Source organism: Toxorhynchites rutilus, chromosome 3, assembly GCF_029784135.1.
Source record: "Toxorhynchites rutilus septentrionalis strain SRP chromosome 3, ASM2978413v1, whole genome shotgun sequence".
Classification (NCBI taxonomy): domain Eukaryota; kingdom Metazoa; phylum Arthropoda; class Insecta; order Diptera; family Culicidae; genus Toxorhynchites; species Toxorhynchites rutilus.
In genome coordinates this window covers 211,197,302-211,215,899 of record NC_073746.1, presented here as the reverse complement: position 1 = coordinate 211,215,899, position 18,598 = coordinate 211,197,302, and the positions used below count along the sequence as shown (strand labels likewise).

The window sequence follows — 18,598 nt, the reverse complement described above, 5'->3', positions numbered from 1 at the left end:
AATGATTTCGCCTTCTAAAGGGTGTGTCACATCAAATTGCATCACGGAAAAAACGCTGTAGAAATTCGCCCAGTAGACCGATCCTTTTGAAAATTTTAGACAGTAAAATAAAAACTATTAAACAACTTTTGGCATTTTCTTTTTATTCATACTTCGAGCCCAAGCCCGTATGCTCGCACCTTCCTCTTTACCCCGTCCATAAGGTCCTGTACAACGTCAGGTTGTAGTTTTTTTTGAACAGAAATCCATTTTCATTCCGATTTGACAACTTTTGGGTTCTTCCGGAAGGCCTGCTTCATAATCGCCCAATATTTCTCTATTAGGCGAAGCTCCGGAGCTCCGGCGCGTTGGGCGGGTTCATTTCCTTTGGCATGAAGGTGACCCCGTTGGCTTCGTACCACTCCAACACGTCCTTTGAATAGTGGCACGAAGCGAGATCCGGCCAGAAGATGGTCGGGACCTCGTGCTGCTTCAATAGTGGTAGTAAGCGCTTCTGTAGGCACTGCTTAAGGTAAACCTGTCCGTTTACCGTGCCGGTCATCACGAAGGGGGCGCTCCGCTTTCCGCAAGAGCAGATCGCTTGCCACACCTTGTACTTTTTGGCAAACTTGGATAGTTTCAGCTTGCGAATCTCCTCCGGAACGCTGAATTTGTCCTCTGCGAAGAAGAACAACAGGCCCGGCAGCTGACGAAAGTCCGCTTTGACGTAGGTTTCGTCGTCCATTACCAGGCAATGCGGCTTCGTCAGCATTTCGGTGTACAGCTTCCGGTCTCGCGTCTTCCCCACCATGTTTTGCCTTTCGTCGCGGTTAGGAGCCTTCTGAACCTTGTATGTACGCAGGCCCTCCCGCTGCTTGGTCCGCTGGACGAATGAACTTGACAAATTCAGCTTATTGGTGACATCCCGGACCGAACTTCTCGGATCACGTCTAAACTGCTTAACTACGCGCTTGTGATCTTTTTCACTGACGGAGCATCCATTTTTGCCGTTCTTCACCTTCCGGTCGATGGTTAGGTTCTCGAAGTATCGTTTTAGTACTCTGCTGACCGTGGATTGGACGATTCCCAGCATCTTACCGATGTCTCGATGTGACAACTCCGGATTCTCGAAATGAGTGCGCAGGATTAATTCACGACGTTCTTTTTCGTTCGACGACATTTTTCCAAATTTACGAAACATTGACAGTGAAGCATGGCCAACGTGATCTATACACTCTTATCTGATTATAAGCGAATGCTGAAGATATAATTCCTAGAAATTAAATTTCTACAGCGTTTTTTCCGTGATGCAATTTGATGTGACACACCCTTTAGCTCTGTTCACGTAGCAATAAACCACTGGTAAGACTATTCGATAGTTTCACAACTTACCAACCTTGTGCTACGAAATCCTGTTCGATACGCGTGAGAGTCGACTGGTTCATCATGTGTTGTTTGCGGAAAAGATTTAGTAAGTTAATAACGAATAATGATTCCATGCATAATGTCGGAGTTTTTGGTAAAGAAAATTTATTTACAATATTTCAACATACGAATAAGATTAAAAAAAACGACTAGAATTGTTTCTCACTTTCATAATCCTTGATGAAAAATGAACCCTCTGTTAGACTAAGTATAAATAAATGAACATCTAATTTGCACTGTTTAATACTACCCTACCCTTCACACCAATCCATTCGAGTATGACGATGGGCCAGCTGCGATGTTCCGTTGATTGCTCCGAGGATCCTCCGGGCGCCAGATCCGTGCGAAATACCGTCCATTAGCGTTGCGATCACCTTTCCGATGCCACGAGAGGGAGTGAGTTTGTCCGCTGCCACCTGCGAAGGCGAAATGGTAGAATTAATATTTGCTCAACTTTCCTCTTCCTGTGCGCGTATTGTTTTCCGGTCCCCTATCCCACATTAGAAACAAATTATGCTCGAACGCTCGTGTTTTTATCGAGTGTTTACAAATCCAATTTAAGTGATGCTCTCTGATGCCAGCGAGCATTACCGAAAATTGTTTACTCAGACAGCAGCAGCCGTCGTTTCTCCCAGCGAACGCGAGTACTGCCGCTGATGATCCTTTTTCCGGGTGGTGGTTTTCGAGAGGGGTTTGAATTCGGTATAGACGGTCATGTGCCCTTTTGTCAAATAGAGGTGCAAAGTAAATGTGTAGAATTTTGGAGGTTATCTTTCAGCTATATCAGCTAATTGATTTTTGATGTGATTTTCTAATTTTAATGAAATCCAGATACTTAACACGTTGAGCCCCGAATTGCTGCGCTTTCCATTCAGCACGTATCAAGAGCATTTGTACAATATCTGTGTCGGTCCCAGCTTCCAAAGATACTTATTGTATAAATAAAAAATAGTCAGAAATTTGAGTAAAAAGTAGTCACCTTTTTGTAATACATCCGGAAACAAACCATGCAGTTAATCGCAAAATTGAGTGTACTCCCCGTGTTGGTTTGTTATTTTTGAGTTGTTCGGGGTTGAAAAGTTAATAAGTAGAAGCGACTTATATTCTTCGTAAAATCGATTTTTCTCTCATGAAGTGATAAGAAAAAAATTAAAATGGACCCATTTCTACTTCTTGTTTAAAAATCCAATAAAAACTATTCAATACGTGGCAAAACTGAGTGTGCAGTGTACAGTTTTTCTTAAAAAGAAAATTGAAATCAGTTCGGAAATGTTAACAGATAACAAAAATCAACCCCTAGTATATGGTATTGCCCCTTTAGCGTCCAGGTCTGCCTGCAAGCGCCTAGGCGAGATTTCTGGTCACTGTAGACGGAATGATCTCCCAGATCTCCTCAATCGTCGTTTTGATTTCCACTTTGTTCCCTGGATTTTTATTCTTCAGACGGTTCTTGTTTTCTCACCATGAATGCTCAATAGTGTTCATGTCCGGTGATTGCGGAGGTGTTTTGAGTTGATTGGAAAATTATAGAACAGGCACTCCCGCACGATGAGTTTGCTTTGGGTCGATATTCCGTTGAAAGTAGTAATCACGAGGAAGACCCAATTTCTGCACGGAAAACCGCAGGTTACGTTCAAGGTGTTCAAATAAGTCATTTTGTCCATCGTTGAATCGATTAACCCCACGATTCCAGTTCCAGAAGTCGCCATTGTACCATACATCAGTTGACTGCCTCCACCATGTTTTACTGTGGGAACCATGTGCTGAACCTGGAGCACCGATCTTGGTTTCCACACCACACCATCTGTCTTCCATTCGATTCAAAAAGATTGGTTTTCATCTCATCTGTATAAAGGACCTTGTTGCAGAAATTCTTAGGTCAACTAATTCGAGAACTAATCAAACAAATTGAATCATATAGAGGTTTTAGAAATCGATAAATGTTTATATGGTGGTTCGACACTCTTCTCCTCTCTCTAAGGGGTGGCTGCCATATAAATTGAACACAAATTCCTGCATAACTCGAGAACTAATAAAGCAAATGGAGCCAAATTTGGGATGGAAGGGTTTTTGAATACGAGAAATGTTTCTATGGTGGTATGACACCCCTCCCTTCTCTGGAATGGAGAGGTAGTTCCATAAAAATAATACATATATTCCAACCAAACATGACAATTGAAAATTTTCGGAAAACTCTGAAGGAAAATAGGAGAATTCGAAAAATTCAATTCGCATGTGTTCTACAATTACATATTGACAAGCGTTCGTAGTCCTTTTGATGTTTGCGGTAGCGAAATTGATCTTCGTTCGAAAGCGGAAATGGAAATGTGATAATGTGATAAAACGACAATGACTAATTTTAATGTGCATGAAAATTAAATTTGAAGAAAACCTTGACTGAAAATCTTGGAATCTGTAATCAAACATCCATCTAGATCAGGGGTTTTCAAAGTGAGTGGATATCGGTTTCCCAGGGGTCAACATAAATAAAAACTGATTTTGGTGGTCGATAAGGTCTAAAAATCTATTAATCAACACAAGTTCTAATTTGAAACTTTTAAGTTACTGTGTAAATTGTGTTACATGAACCAACTTGTTATAAGAATGACTAAAATTTTAGTAGAAAATATCAATGTTGTAGCTCGTATTAATAATCATTAATTACACTTGTTTTTTTTTGTTGCAGCTTGTTGCAGCTCTACTTGCAACAAGAAAAAAAGATCGGGCTTTTGTGCTATTAATATAACAACAATGATCATATCAAGTGTTTCCGCTGTCCAGTCTGCAACAATGAAAGGAACAAAAAGAATTCTCTTACGCCTAAAAACGGCTACTGTGTAATTTACAATTCATAGAAACTACAAAAATGTAACATGTACACGATTAGAGCTCTGTTACCGCGAAAAAGCTAATGAGCCTAAATAAATAAACAAATGAGATAAAAAAATTAAAAAAAACCTGAAGTCTTCCAATTGAACACGGCATGGTTGGAGCGTTGTTGAAAATTGAGAAAGGCACCTCTTGAAAGCTGAACCATCACTCTCCTATTGATAACGAATGTTTTCACTCGTATCAGCAACCTTTCTCGCATCCAGAACCAAAGAAAACAAGAATGATTATTTTACATGAACATTTCCATGGCGAAATTTTTCAATAGATAATACCACCAATCACTGAGTAAAGGCGAATGAACTTCCAAGTATAAAGCCTCTGTGAAATTAACAAAGAATCACTAATGGGCGACCTTCATTACAAATATCGAAAGAATTCCTTCGAAACAATATAATTACTATGGTCATCGAGCGGACCACCCCCTAAGCCACCCCTCTCTCTACACTACGCCGCTGTGTCCTCTTCTTATTGATAATACCACTACTATTCATCATAAGCGTACACATCATAGAGCATAATTACACACATCATAGAGAGACATCATAGAGAAGAACGCAGACACGTGATACAAAACTTCCGATTGCTTTGGGAGAAAAACCTCGAAAGAACATCTGGGAATTCGCTGAAGAAACTGGAGCAACTTTATACCGAGGAAGCCGTTTTCCTTACCGAGGTCATCTGCCTTCTTCACGAAATCGCCGACCAGAAATTTCTGATGATGCCTGGAATGCACTTGAGTAGATAGAGAGGCTGGAACCTTAAACTTTTGACAAAGTTTTTCAGAACGGAATTCAAAACACACAGTGTTGGGATAAAATGGGACTAGACAAAAAAGACAAAAATTTTCGATGCCCATCTGCCGAATCGCTTCATCCAGGTGCTGTCCGACTCGGCCAGTGCGATAGATCTACACTAAAGTGCCAATGAAAATGGTCATCTCTAATTTCAAAAAGTTACTCCATAAAAATGTTCATCGCCTCGAAAAAAAACACCTTATGCAAAATATCAGCTCAATTGGACTTAACCCTTTCTCTACGGCAGTGTGCTCCGTCGGAGTGCTACCGCTGAACGGAGCATTGCGCCGAAATTGCGCATTGCACCATTGCACATCGCGTTGGTGTGATCTATGTACAGTATCACCCTCATGTCATGTCTAAAGACGACACTCGTACAAACAGGTCGTCGCGCGGATGTCACCTATAGACGACGCTCGTAGCGAAAGGGTTAAGGGAGAGTGGCGCAAAGCGGTCAAAGTTTGGGTTTTTTGAAAATCGAAAAATCACTCAACGGGGAGGAAATCGGGGTTTTCTAAAACAAAATTTGGTGCCAAATGTTTTAAAATTGCATGAAACGTCAAGGTCTACTGTCATCTCAAAAAAATTGTTTTTGGCAAAAATCGATACTCTGGGATTTATTTTTTTTCGGTTTTTTCGGTTTGTCCAAAAAATGATCATGGTTTGTCCGGTTTTTGAAATCACCATTTTTGAATGAAAAAAAATCGAATTTTTCAAGTAGATGTTGCATTTCTCATTGCTTGAGTTTACTGTCATCATATTGATCCATTCATTATTTAGGCTTTGTGGCGATGGCTACCACGACATCGAGCATGTTGTCTGGTCGTGTATCCGGTTCCATGCTGCTCGCTCTCAGCTCTCTAGAGCACTGAGAGCACAAGGCAGACAATCGGATATCCCCGTCCGGGATATCTTAGGTAGCCGGGATCCTGATCTTCTGCTTCATCTATACCTGTTCCTCAGAAACGCCGATGTCAACGTTTTATGATGTTTCCTTCGTTGTGTCCCCGTTTCATATCCCTCCTATCCGATCGATAAACTTTTACTTAGTCACGGCAATACATACACACACTCTTTACAGATGCACGGGCCGAAGGTTGTGCAGTCCACTGATCATTCAACAAGAGCCAAAGGTTGTACCGCTCATGACAACTCTACACGAGCTGATGATTGCGCCGGCTAGTGACCATTCTATCCTGGATTCCTCGAGTCGAGAAAGACGCATCACGCTAGATATGGGGTACAGACTAGGGGGGCGTTGCTGATTAATGGTCAGCTGCATCCCAATAGGAAGTATCCCGTGTCGGGCACACGTACAAAGCATCGAAGACTGCGACATACCAATTATGAGAACACTTGTAATACTAACCTCGAGTCAACCGCTGACGCCATATGAGCCTTAATAATATATATATTTTGGATTAAAAAAAAATTCATGAAGAAAAACACAGTTTAATTTATATGTTTGGAAACATTCGAATGCCTGATTTGATACTAGTGCGCTGAATTAGAGCATTCAAAAAAGTGGACAAACCATTATTTACCTTATATAGTGCACCCAAAACCAAACATTTTGCCTCGTATACTGAAAAAAAAGTCCCAGAGTGTCGATTTTTGACAACTTTTTATTTAGATGACAGTGGATCTCGACGTTTCATGCAATTTTAAAACATTTGGCATCATTTTTTTTCGAAAACCCCCCTTGGGTAATTTTTTGATTTTCAAAAAATCCAAACTTTGACCGCTTTGCGCCACTCTCTCGTGAGTCCGATTGAGCTGATTTTTTTGCATAGGGAATTTTTTCGAGGTGGTGGACATTTTTCATGAGGTGATTTTTTGAAATTTTAAGACCGATTTTTTCCCATACATTCATTGGCACCCTAATCTACACATCCTTGGATTCAACAAACACACGAACATTCTAAAGGACACGATAATGAATTAGTAAGAAAAAAGAAATTACACAATCCTTTCATTTGTTAAATAGGTTTTGTTTACACAAAAAAGTGGAATCATATTCACACATTCTATGTAAAGCAATTTTCAAAAACAAAAATAATTAGATAGAAGCTTATTTTTTGTCATCTTACATCATTATGGTTGAATAAATTCAGGGTTTACTCGTACAATATTTGAGTACACCCCTAGCTGCTTGTTTTCACTCGAAACAACGGCGCCAACCCTCATACCACACAAAATAGAACAAATACCGGAAGAATCCTCTATGTTCCCAGTGCGCCCCCGCAAACTTCACGAGACATGCGCAAATAATACCTACAATCAGACCCAGCCTCTTCATTGGAATGAGTGTTTTCAGCAGGGAGTAAATCGTCTCGGTGGTCGCCAACACCCACCCACCACTGAGGGGAAAGCTCATTCGCTGTTGCTGATTCCAGTGAATTATCAGCTCATCGTTTACACCCCCGCTATTGATTGAAACGTGGGAAAATGGGAATTGATCGACAGATGTTGGGATTTGTACCTTTCCGTGATAAAATGTGGAGCGTTTCGAGTAAATGAATTGCTGTCTGTCATGATTGATGTAGAAAATTCGTGTATGCGTGCGCACTAATGTTATGTATGATGACCGAAGATTTGTGGTTGAAATAATCAATAAAAAAAATGGATGAGATTCTGGATTAAATATATGTTTACGTTTGATCTTGAGATTTGATCCTTCGTTCGTTACAAACATCAAACCGTTTGATATGCTTCTAGCTAGACATTTCATAAACCATTTGGTACAATTTGAACCATATTGTTGTAACCAGAAAACACGCTGTCATCCTTGTCCACAACCCATGAACTGTGGTATATCATCAATATTCCGAGGGGGATATATGCACTAAATTAGCCACGGTTTACGCTTAATTTAGCTGCTCTATTCATCTGTAATTATTCCGCGATCCATATGGACCAAGGGATACGTGGATTAATACGAAAACGATCAAACCGACGGTGCTCGAGCCGTATCGCAAGCTGGCAGAAGTGTATACTCTTTCATGATGATTCGTTCGATACGGTTCTCAATTCGATTCGCTTCATAGTGATTTTCGTAAACAACGGAACCATAAAAGTGACACATATTCCCTTATTTTCACCAACATATATAGATCGTTTCAGCTACAGCGCCGGTACCTACCGCGAACAATAAACTTTTTCGGTGGCTCTTTGACGGGTGCTCTCTTCATTCCATTCACGCCTGTTTCGTTTCCGTTTTTATCCTTACGTAGCATTTCCCCCAGGAAGGATATGTAACTGATGGCGAGCTTCAGGGTGTCCACCTTACTCAGTCGTTTCTCGTACGGAAGGGTTGGAATGTGGGTCCGCAGTCCCTCGAAGGCTTCGTTGATGCTTTGCATCCGTCGACGCTCGCGAAGGTTGGCTGCCTGGCGCTGTTGAGCCTGCTGGGAGGCGCACTTTGGTCGACGGTATTTCGACGAACGGGTTGCATAGATTCTGGAATGATAGGAACAAATTAGAATTATGTAACTCATATCCAAATTTCTTTTTCTAGAATAAAGAATACATTGACAAAATGTGTGTCCGAACAAGGTCTGTACATATCCGCAATAATCTTGGCCCCAAAAATTCCAATTTACCAATATAACTATTTATTAAATACTAGCTGACCCGGCAAACTTCGTCCCGCCCAAAAAAAAATTTTTTTGTTATCAATACCTTCAAACAATCACGTTTTCTTTTAAGCGCACGTTCATGGGTCCAATCGCAGAACTGTTCATTGATTGATCTTCTAAATGACTCTTTGAAATTACCTTTTAAGAGAAAATTCCTGGTACTCTACTAAAACTCGTCATTATAATATCAGATTATTTTCAAACACAACCCTCATTCATTATGTTTTAAACCACTTGCACATAACATGTTTCTCCGTTACATGGAATAAATGTTTGATACAGAAAATATGATAGAATAAAGACAGCCCTAAATCGGACAATTCCTTTCTCGAGTTTTGCTCTTATCAACACATTCGGTGATCCATTTTTATTTATATAGATAGAAGACGATATAAGAGTGCGTTTTATCACATAAAAATCCATTTCCACTTTCAACCAAAGATCAATTTCGTTAACGCAAACATCGAATAGACTAACAACGCCTGTCACTGTGTAATTGTAGAACATATGCGTATTGAATTTTTCGAAGTTTCCCATTTTCCTTCAGAGTTTTTCGAAAATTTTCAATTATCATGTTTGATTGGAATATGTTTGGTTGAAATATGTGTAATACTCAAAAATCCCTCACATCCCAAATTTGACTCCATTTGCTTGATTCGTTCTCGAGTTATGCAGAAGTTTGTGTTTCATTGTATGGCAGCTCCCTTCCCCTTATAGAGGGAGTAGGTGTGTCGAACCACCATAGAAATATTTATTGCACCCTAAAACCTCCACATATGAAATTTTGTTCCATTTGCTTGATTAGTCCTCGAGTTATGCAGAAACTTGTGTTTGATTTGTATGGCAAACTGGCTCCCCCCCCCCTTTTTGGAGATGAAGAGAGGGGTATCTAACCACCATAGAAACATTTACGGCACCCTAAAAACTCCACATGCCAAATTTCGTTCCATTTGCTTGATTAGTTTGCGTGTTATGCAGAAATTTATGTTTCATTTGTATGGCAGCCCCCCACCCCCCTCCATTAGAGAGGGGGGAGGAGTATCTTACCACCATAGAAACGATTATTGCACCCTAAAACCTTTACATGCCTAATTTGGCTCCATTTGCTCGATTAGTTCTCGTTATGCAGAAATTTGAGAGAGGGAGGAGTATCTTATCACCATAGAAACATTTCTTGCCTCCTGAAACCTTCGCATGCCAAATTTGGCGCCATTTACTCGATGAGTTCACGAGTTATGCAGAAATTTGTGCATTTTTTCCGGGTTAAAAGAAATGTCAAAGTGCGTCAACCCGAATGTGAAGTGGGTATTTTACTACGTTGAGAACTGTGTTCTTCTGCGACGGCGCCAGTGTTTGTGTGGTTAGCGTAACAGCCTCGCAATCCGATCGGCCTGGGTTCAATCCCAGCTGGTGTCGTTGGAATTTTCTGAGGTGAAAAATCTCTGTTTACGTCTTCCTTCGGAAGGGAAGGAAAAGAAGTTGACCCGGCTCATGAGTCGTGGAGTCTGATAGGTAGGAACAGGTGGAGTCGCCTCCCGGATGTCGGTGATTGACACAGAAGTGGCGGAAATAGGTCGCAGAGCGATGCGAACGAAGATAAAAAAAACTGTGTTCTCCGATTGTAAACTGAAGGTGGGAATTTGTTCAGCTCAGGTAGTCTCGGCCAACACAACACAACCGATTTGTTTTCAAATTTTCTGTTGCCGTTCTGCGAAAAGTGCTGCATAGTTTTTATAAATAACTCAATTTGTTTATTTCAGCTTTGAAGTTTTGGTTGTAACTCAAACCATATCTATGAAAAATTATTTATTGAAACGGTATGTCACGGGGAAACCTTGGATTTCCCAATTGGTCGAAAAAAAAGCGAATGAATGACACCGAGACAAAATTCTTCATTTATTACTGAAGACAAAAGTAAACAAATGACACTGTTAAAAAAAGAACGAATGACACTGAGACAAAAGCCTTACTTCTTTTGACGATATTTTCGATCAATAGTAGAAACTGGAAACAGGAAATAATATCTCTCAAAAATCCACATACACGATCAAACTTAAATGTCTTCACATATTTCATAATGTCTTCAAAAAATCAAATGTTTTCACAGTAAGTCAAATGTCTTTGAAATGAAGACATGTCTTCAAACCTGGCATCTCTGTTTAGGACACAGCATATGACTGCAACATATGGAAAAATGATAAGGTGGAAGGATTTTTAACATAAACAAAATCTGTGACGTTACATATTTCGTTTATGTTACGCTACTTTCCTTATAATAATCCTGTACACGGGAAAAGTATTGTTATTAAGAGTAAAATAATTGAATAAAAATTAACGAACTACATTTTTTCATAAATTATTGCGAGCGTTCAAAATCATAAGGGCCTAACTGTTAGTTAGGCCTGTTAGTTCAGTTTAAGTTTTTATGATTCTTAGCGCTAGAATTATATTATTTTAAGTATCTGTTACATTCAAACAACTAAATATACAAATTATATAAACTACAACATTTATCTCATTGTTCAATCAAAAGGCAAACAATCAGGATCAATGTATAAAACTTGAGCGAACATACAGGCAATGTTTTTGCGGGGGATAGAAACCGCACAAAAAATCGCATAAAAAATCGTACTAAAATTCACCAGTAGCTTTAAAAAAATGGTTTTCGCTACTACGTCATCAACATTCGATTTCCTTATTTCACTTTAATAAGTGGCCTACTAATTTGCTCAGATCATAAAATCAAAAATATGAAATATTTACTCCTTTCAATAAGCTCCTACTGACACCGTAAAACAAAAAAACAAAACATGAGAATGGGAATTAATTGACACAGTCCCTATGTAGAGCGATGAGGTACAAATCAAAGATAGAAAAAAAAGATCGATGACTTCATTTTTTTCAAATACCGCACAAAAAAGGTCGCACAAAAAAATACCTTGAAACAAACAAAACAAAACATGAGAATGGGAATTAGTTGGCACATGTAGAGGGATGAAGTACAAATCAAAGATAGAAAAAAAAATGACCGATGACTTAATTTTTTTTCAAATACCGCACAAAAAAAGTCGCACAAAAAAATCGCGATCGCAATCGAAAAGAAAAGAAAAAAAACCGCACAAAAACAGGTTTTACTGTACTTCGGCTGTCGCGCTTTGTTTTTTTTCCGTTTCCAAGGTTTTTCTGTACACAAACTCAAAATATCAAAAAGAAAAAAAACTCCCAAAATCATGGCAGTATAACTATGGAATCCGACAAAGAGTTTCAATACTTCGAGTAAACCTGAATTCCTGAATTGTGATACCTTCGTCTCTTAGCTGCGTGTAGATTCCTCCTCATAAGTTCATGACAGGGTTTTGATTTGGTAAACAAGCTGACCGGTCCAGAATCTTGAGCCCCTATTCATTAAAACATGCCATAACTTTCCGGATTGTATGAATTGATGCCAAATTACCCAATTATCACGGTGTTTTTGATGGAAAAAACAGAAGTGTATGATTCTGAAGTACTTCACTTCTGACAGTGCATTCGTGTGAAATGATGATGAAAAGTGATGAAAAGCTATCTGAACCAGGCCTTTTTGAAAATATTTTCCCCATACCATCAATCTTTGAAAGTTACATGACACGTTCCGTAGGTCCTTCCAGTATGAAGAAATTCTATCCAAGTTGAATTTTTTTTTATCAGAGAAGTTCTCCTGAAATAGTGAACCTCGTAGGATTAAATAGCTTTCACATTAGTTTTTGGACCCGCAGCTTTGGAGATGGAATTTTTATGGTTTGGGTAGAATTTTCTCAAAAACGCCCCTATTTAAAATAGCTTACCATTAACACGAATGAACATTCAGAAGTGCAACGAAGTACTTCAGGATCATTTACTGTTGTGTTTGCATCAAAAACAATGTGATAATTGGATAATTTAGCATCAATTCATGAAATCCGAAAGGTCTTGTAATGGTTTAATGAATAGGTGCTTAAGATTCTGAACCGGTCAGCTTGTTTACCAAATCAAATCCCTGTCAAGAACTTATGAGGAGTGTATATAGTAGATGCAGCTTACAAGCAGTATGAGAGATTTGAAGAGTTCAAACCAGCAGTATCCTCTGCGTAGAACGAGTTACACACTACAACATGACGCAGTTTGGTCGAAACCACCCCGAACGGGTTATTTGAACTGATTGAGAACTAAAGATGACCTACGAATTAGAAACTTTTAGTAATTCATGTGGAATTGACGTTAATTTTGTAAAGGAGTGAGAGTTTTTCCATCTGGTTCTATAGTTATGAAACACTGAAATTTACGTTTTTCAATGTTTCGAGCCTGAACATAACAATAAAGTTCAAATGGCCAGTCTAATGAATGAAGATAGCTATTGTATTCTACACTATATACTTCAATTCAACCGACTTCTTAAATATCTCTGGAAACTCAGATAAATGGAATGGTTATATAGTTGTGTATTTTCAAATGTCTATGTAAATAAAAATGATGAAAATGAAAGACACCAATTCCTCACGATTTAACAGTTCGACTGAATGAGGAGGCGATCTGGCGTAGTGGTAACATACATACCTCTCACGCAGAGATCACGAGTTCAATTCTCACTCCCGACATTCTTCCAAAAATGGAAGTAAAAGTGACGAACCAACCGAAATGAGTTGAAAGTCACTATAACAGAGAAAAAAAAAGGTCGACTGAAAAGTTCATAGAGTTGACGTCTAGATGGCGCCTCTTGCAAAAATCTATTTGACTATCACAAAGCACCATCTTTCAATGGTTACGTGTCAAAATTTGACAGCAATCGGCCGATTGGTGCGTGAGTTACAGCATTGAGAGTGAAGCAACTTTTGTTATTGTGAAAAAAATGGAGAAATCCGAATTTCGTGTATTGATGGCAAAATTTCATGAATTGGGCTTCGAATTGCTTCCGCATCCACCGTATTCTCCAGATCTGGCCCCCAGCGACTATTTTCTGTTCGCAGACCTGAATAGAATGCTCGCTGGCAAGAAATTTAAGACCGATGATGAAGTGATGACCGAAACTGAGGCCAATTTTGGAAAACCCGAAAGAGTACTATGAAAATGGTATCGAAAAGTTGCAAGATCGATATAATCTCTGTATCGCCCTCGAAGGCAATTATGTTGAATAATAAAATTGAATTTTGCAAAAAAAAATTGTTTCACTGTTAACTGTTAACTCAAGAACGGAGCAAAGGATTTAAACAGTCAGTGTCAAGTTTGATGGGTCTTAGTCTACGTCAGATTTATATGTCAAAAAAGAAATTATATACCGCGAGTATAGATCACGTACATAAAAATAATGTCGGTGGGAACTTGAATGTTCGAAATGATTTAAATCAAAATATCAATTGTGGGTGAGACGAAGTTCGCCGGGTCAGCTAGTTAATAACATAAAGTGCGATTCTACGTTGAAACGTTCGGCGTCTTTCCTGAAAGACACCAATAGAATACATCGGCAAAGTGCATTTTTATTAGCGATCCCGGACTTTGGAGAAGTACAGAGATTCATCAAAACATAACGCTTCCAACAATCAATTTCAGGAACAAGAACCGTCAAACCGGGGTATGTACCTATGGGCACGGACGAAAGCTTGACGTAGGATTGTTGTAAATTTACAAATTTAGTTCTTGTATTTCCAAATGATGATCTCAAACCGGAATAGCTTTCCGACTGCTACCAATGGCGGAAGCAAATTTGCAAAAGATTTTAGTTTAATTCTTTTAACACTCCTATACTCGCGCATTGGTCTGTCAAGCCGAGAAATTAATAATTCGTTAATTTCTCAGAAAATATCATCACTACGACTTTGCGATTCTCTCTAGCTTCGCTATTCGTCGTTTGTCGTCGTTTAGCCTATCGCATGTGTTGGTACAATGGGGACGTGTGCCACTTTTTTAACACTTTCGGTCTGACACACCGACGCGAGTATAGGGATAGGAGTTTTTGGACAAGTGCCTTTTTTTCATATTCTAGAATTTTGTTGAATGAAATGTATAAATTAATGTTAGTGGCGTGGATTATTTATTGCATACAATGCATAAGATCATTACCGGACTATTCTTATTTGATTTCAGTCTCTTTTGTAACTGGATTGAACGGATCCATATATTAACTATTCGTCGTTAGATTCATACGTTCAAAAGCAAAATATAAATGTTTACATATACACATATACACACTTGGGAAAGAATTTCATTTGTGGAGTAATGAAAACAGTAAACTATAAACTAATCGGTGGCTTATGCTAATTTTTAACAATTACAGTTCCGGGGATATTTTTTTTATAATGGACAATATCGACAAGAAAACAAGAAAAAGAAAAGGAAATTCTTAGAAATCCTTTCATATCATCTTTTCATGCCCCATCTAAAAAAAGGCATTAATTCTTAGTTTACCAAGAATACAGAGACAAAGAATTTTAGAAATATGCAAACTTTATATTGCAGAACCTTTTTCATCTGGTAATTATCTAGAAGGTCGTTATACATTCTTCTCTTTGATAAAAGACCCGAAAAATACGCAACAACTGAATGAAATGTAAAAATTATGTTTGTTTCGAGCATGCAGTTATGCTATGTTCTGATTTTTACTCCAATGAAACTACAATCGATTAATACGTTTTTATGTTGTTTTATAGCTCTTTATACTTCCATGGATTATATTCAGTTGCTTACTTCTAATTTATAACAATGCAAAATTCGAATTTCGTTATTTGTGTTGGAGTATCAAAAATTACTCTGTTTTGAGGAGGCTGAATTAGATGACTATTAAAACATAATAAAGATGAAGAAAACATATTTTTGGGGTTTTTTCATTCAATTCTAGTCTTTCCTTCAAATAAATGCCAATAAAGCCTGAAAAATACACAATGGCAACATTACAGCGAAGTTCAATTTTCGGTCTGTGACACCGTGCGCGAGTATACGTGTTATGATTTTGCACGCGAGTACAGGAGGGTAACATCCAAATCGACGAGCTGGTCACTTAAATCTGCAAGTACGGCTGTTTGTCATTCTGCACACTATTGCTGAATAAGCTTTCTGAACAATGGTATATTGTACAACAAATATTAACACAAACATTTTGCAATATATGCGTTTGAAATTTTCGTTACATGTCTCATTTTCCATTTCTTTCTCAGGGTAGCAAATAGAAATCAAAGACATTAAAAAATAAAAAAAGCCTTTTTCCTACAACTCTAAACACGAAAGTACTGCGAATGTCCGTGCTTCGTTACTTCCTAAAAATTAAAAATTAAAAGCAACTTTTCGAAGTTTTTTAGAGGAGGTTTACTGAAGCAGCTTCATTACCCCAATTTGTAGCCAGACTTGGAAAGTTGACTCTATTCAAATGTAACTAATCAGTGTTACATCGACAATGGTGTCACTGTGGTGCCCAACTAGTAGACCAACGGCCAACACCATGGAAATAAAACCGATTCAAGAGTATCAGTCATTTGTGAAGGGCACACCGAAAGAGATGAAATTTGATTGCCAAACAAGTGAGAAATCATCTGATGCAAAGAGCGATGTTCGGGGAAAAGCTCGAGCTCTGCGCTATGTTGAAAATTAGGGCCGAAAAAATTGTCTTTCAATAATATAAAACATACCGAAAATAAAACTTAATGCAGTAATTTATGCAGGGTATATTCAAAAATGAACCTAAACCTGTTCAATTTTCACGATTGAATTGTCGTGTTGGCATCCGAAATTACACGTGTGAGTAGTGGTATAATACTGACAATCCAATAGGACAATCATACCGAATCATACTCGAATATTCAATGAAAAAAAAACAAATTTAAAAACATATTCGCTTGTAATTTTTCTGTTATCTACTGGAAGGAAAATTGAAAATTTTTCAACCAGTAGTTTCCCTAACTAATGACGGATGTCCGTTCTGAAGATACAGCTTTTGACGACCTCGGACACTTCGAGTGGTATTTGATTAATTATTCTGTCTGCTTTGTTAAAAGAAAATATTATTCCATCGGACTTCAAATAACCTTGTTCTAACTGAATATAATGACAACTTTTGAATCACACATCACGTGTGACATCACTGTGAAACGACTCACAAGTCATTTGCAATTGAGTGCTCACTGGTCATTTGAACAAATCTCGAATCATTATATCTGTTTATGAAATCAAAAAATGAGTTAATTTACTATTTTGTAAATGAACAGTTAAACCAACACGGAACTATTTGACTAATTTAACCCGGTCATTCAAAGGAAGAACAGTAATGATGATTTATCAATCTCTACTATCTTTAACAAAACGGCATTTGCGTTCTTAACATTAACAAAACGGCATTTGCGTTCATAACATTATTACTGCCAATAGCATACATAATGTTGATTGAGAAAACTCACTGAGTGCGGCCAGACGCCCGGTTCCAGACAAGCTCAATGGCGATAGCACGGTTGTTGGACCAGAGCATCTTTTAGAAACTGTTTTACAAAAAAAATATTACTCACCCTTTAATGCCGTCATTATTTTCCTGGTCACTGTTGAACCCACAGAACGAATCGCTGTCGGTCGTATTCTCATCATCGGCCAGAAAATAATCCGAACTATTCGAAGTCGTTGAATCAACATTGGCGGTTTGCAAATGATGCTGGTGTTGCTGGTGACTATGATGATGAATCGCCGGCCCGTCGAACAGGTGTCGGCTCATAACGGCCTCGAAATCAAACGTATCCATCGAGAACATGTTTGGGCGAATTGTATTCTCTTACTTCTAATACAATTCAATTTATCACAATAATAATGACTAGATTGATGATAATATTAACTGTTACTACATTTACAATAGATTTTCACATAATTACACGTGTTATTCGGTCGCGCCCGTCACTTCACGCCTTCCAGTCACAAATCTCAACTGCACGTGACTTATGTAAACATCGGAATTATCAAACGACTTGCCATCTTGGCGGTGGCTTGACACCTTGTTCCCACAATGGACACGTGCGGTCTATTAGGTGGTAGCACTTACAGCCTATCCGTTCTCAATTACTTCCGGCGTGACATTCACAAACGATGCTAACAGCAATGCAGCTGGAAAAGGACTAATTGCTGTCCCATTGAATATGTTCATTTTCCAGCGGGGAAACGAAGAAGAGAGAGAAGGAAATATTTTTCGAGGGTTGCAACTAGAAAGTGAAATTGAGAGAGCTCACTGAAACATGTTCATTTGGTTCATGCGGAGGGAAATTTGGGAGAAATTTATTTCTTCTTTACATGTAAAAACATGCGGATGAATATACTCATGGTCGTGTCCCGTTTGCTTTAAATTCAGCTAAGATCTGAAGAAAGGTTTTTTTTCTATAATTCAATTCAAAATTAAATTTAAGGTTCAATTGAATAGTTTCACTTAGCAAATAATTCATAGATGTGTTTTTTTTTTCAATAAATATATTTTCATTTAATTACATTTTGTTTGAATCATATTGTTTTCCTTAATCTGTAATTTGCTTCTCATCTTGTATTGTAGGGTGACCAAGTCCAAATAGCTCAATTTTTATTTATGCTTTTAGCTTAAAAATTTGAATAAAATAATTTTACATTATAGAGTAGGTGGAATTAATTTTAACCTGCAATCTTGGTATTCTCCTTCAATTTAAATCTAGGTTAAGGTTCCTCTCCGTTCCACGAGTTTTCTACCACTACTTTAGTCTGTTACAAAGTAAGTATGATAATTTTAATTCAATTCATATTAACAATTTCTCTTTTCCTAACTCACATTTTTCTCTTTTCTTTCACAGGTTTTACAACTCTTCTGCAGCGGCTCGATGCAATCAGCGATCGGCGTAAAATCTATTTAATGTTTAATGAAAATATAGC

At 38.2% G+C, this 18,598-nt stretch overlaps 1 protein-coding gene across 1 annotated transcript; it reads right to left on the bottom strand.

Moving 5' to 3' along the window:
• Window positions 1-1,495: 1,495 nt before the first annotated feature.
• Window positions 1,496-17,809, bottom strand: LOC129780530 (pancreas transcription factor 1 subunit alpha). Its single transcript, XM_055788889.1, has 3 exons — window positions 17,230-17,809; window positions 8,233-8,549; window positions 1,496-1,820 (listed from the first exon to the last, which is right to left on the bottom strand). The coding sequence occupies exons 1-3, from the start codon at window positions 17,463-17,465 to the stop codon at window positions 1,663-1,665; spliced, it is 711 nt and encodes a 236-aa protein (XP_055644864.1). The 5' UTR covers window positions 17,466-17,809; the 3' UTR covers window positions 1,496-1,662.
• Window positions 17,810-18,598: the final 789 nt, after the last annotated feature.

Excerpts from the sequence above, each read along its gene's own strand:
- LOC129780530 (XM_055788889.1), bottom strand. The coding sequence starts at position 17,465 with ATGTTCTCGATGGATACGTTTGATTTCGAGGCCGTTATGAGCCGACAC. Across the intron at positions 8,550-17,229 it reads AATAATGACGGCATTAAAGG|AATCTATGCAACCCGTTCGT; the intron begins GTGAGTAATATT and ends CTATCATTCCAG. Across the intron at positions 1,821-8,232 it reads GAAAAAGTTTATTGTTCGCG|GTGGCAGCGGACAAACTCAC; the intron begins GTAGGTACCGGC and ends TCGCCTTCGCAG.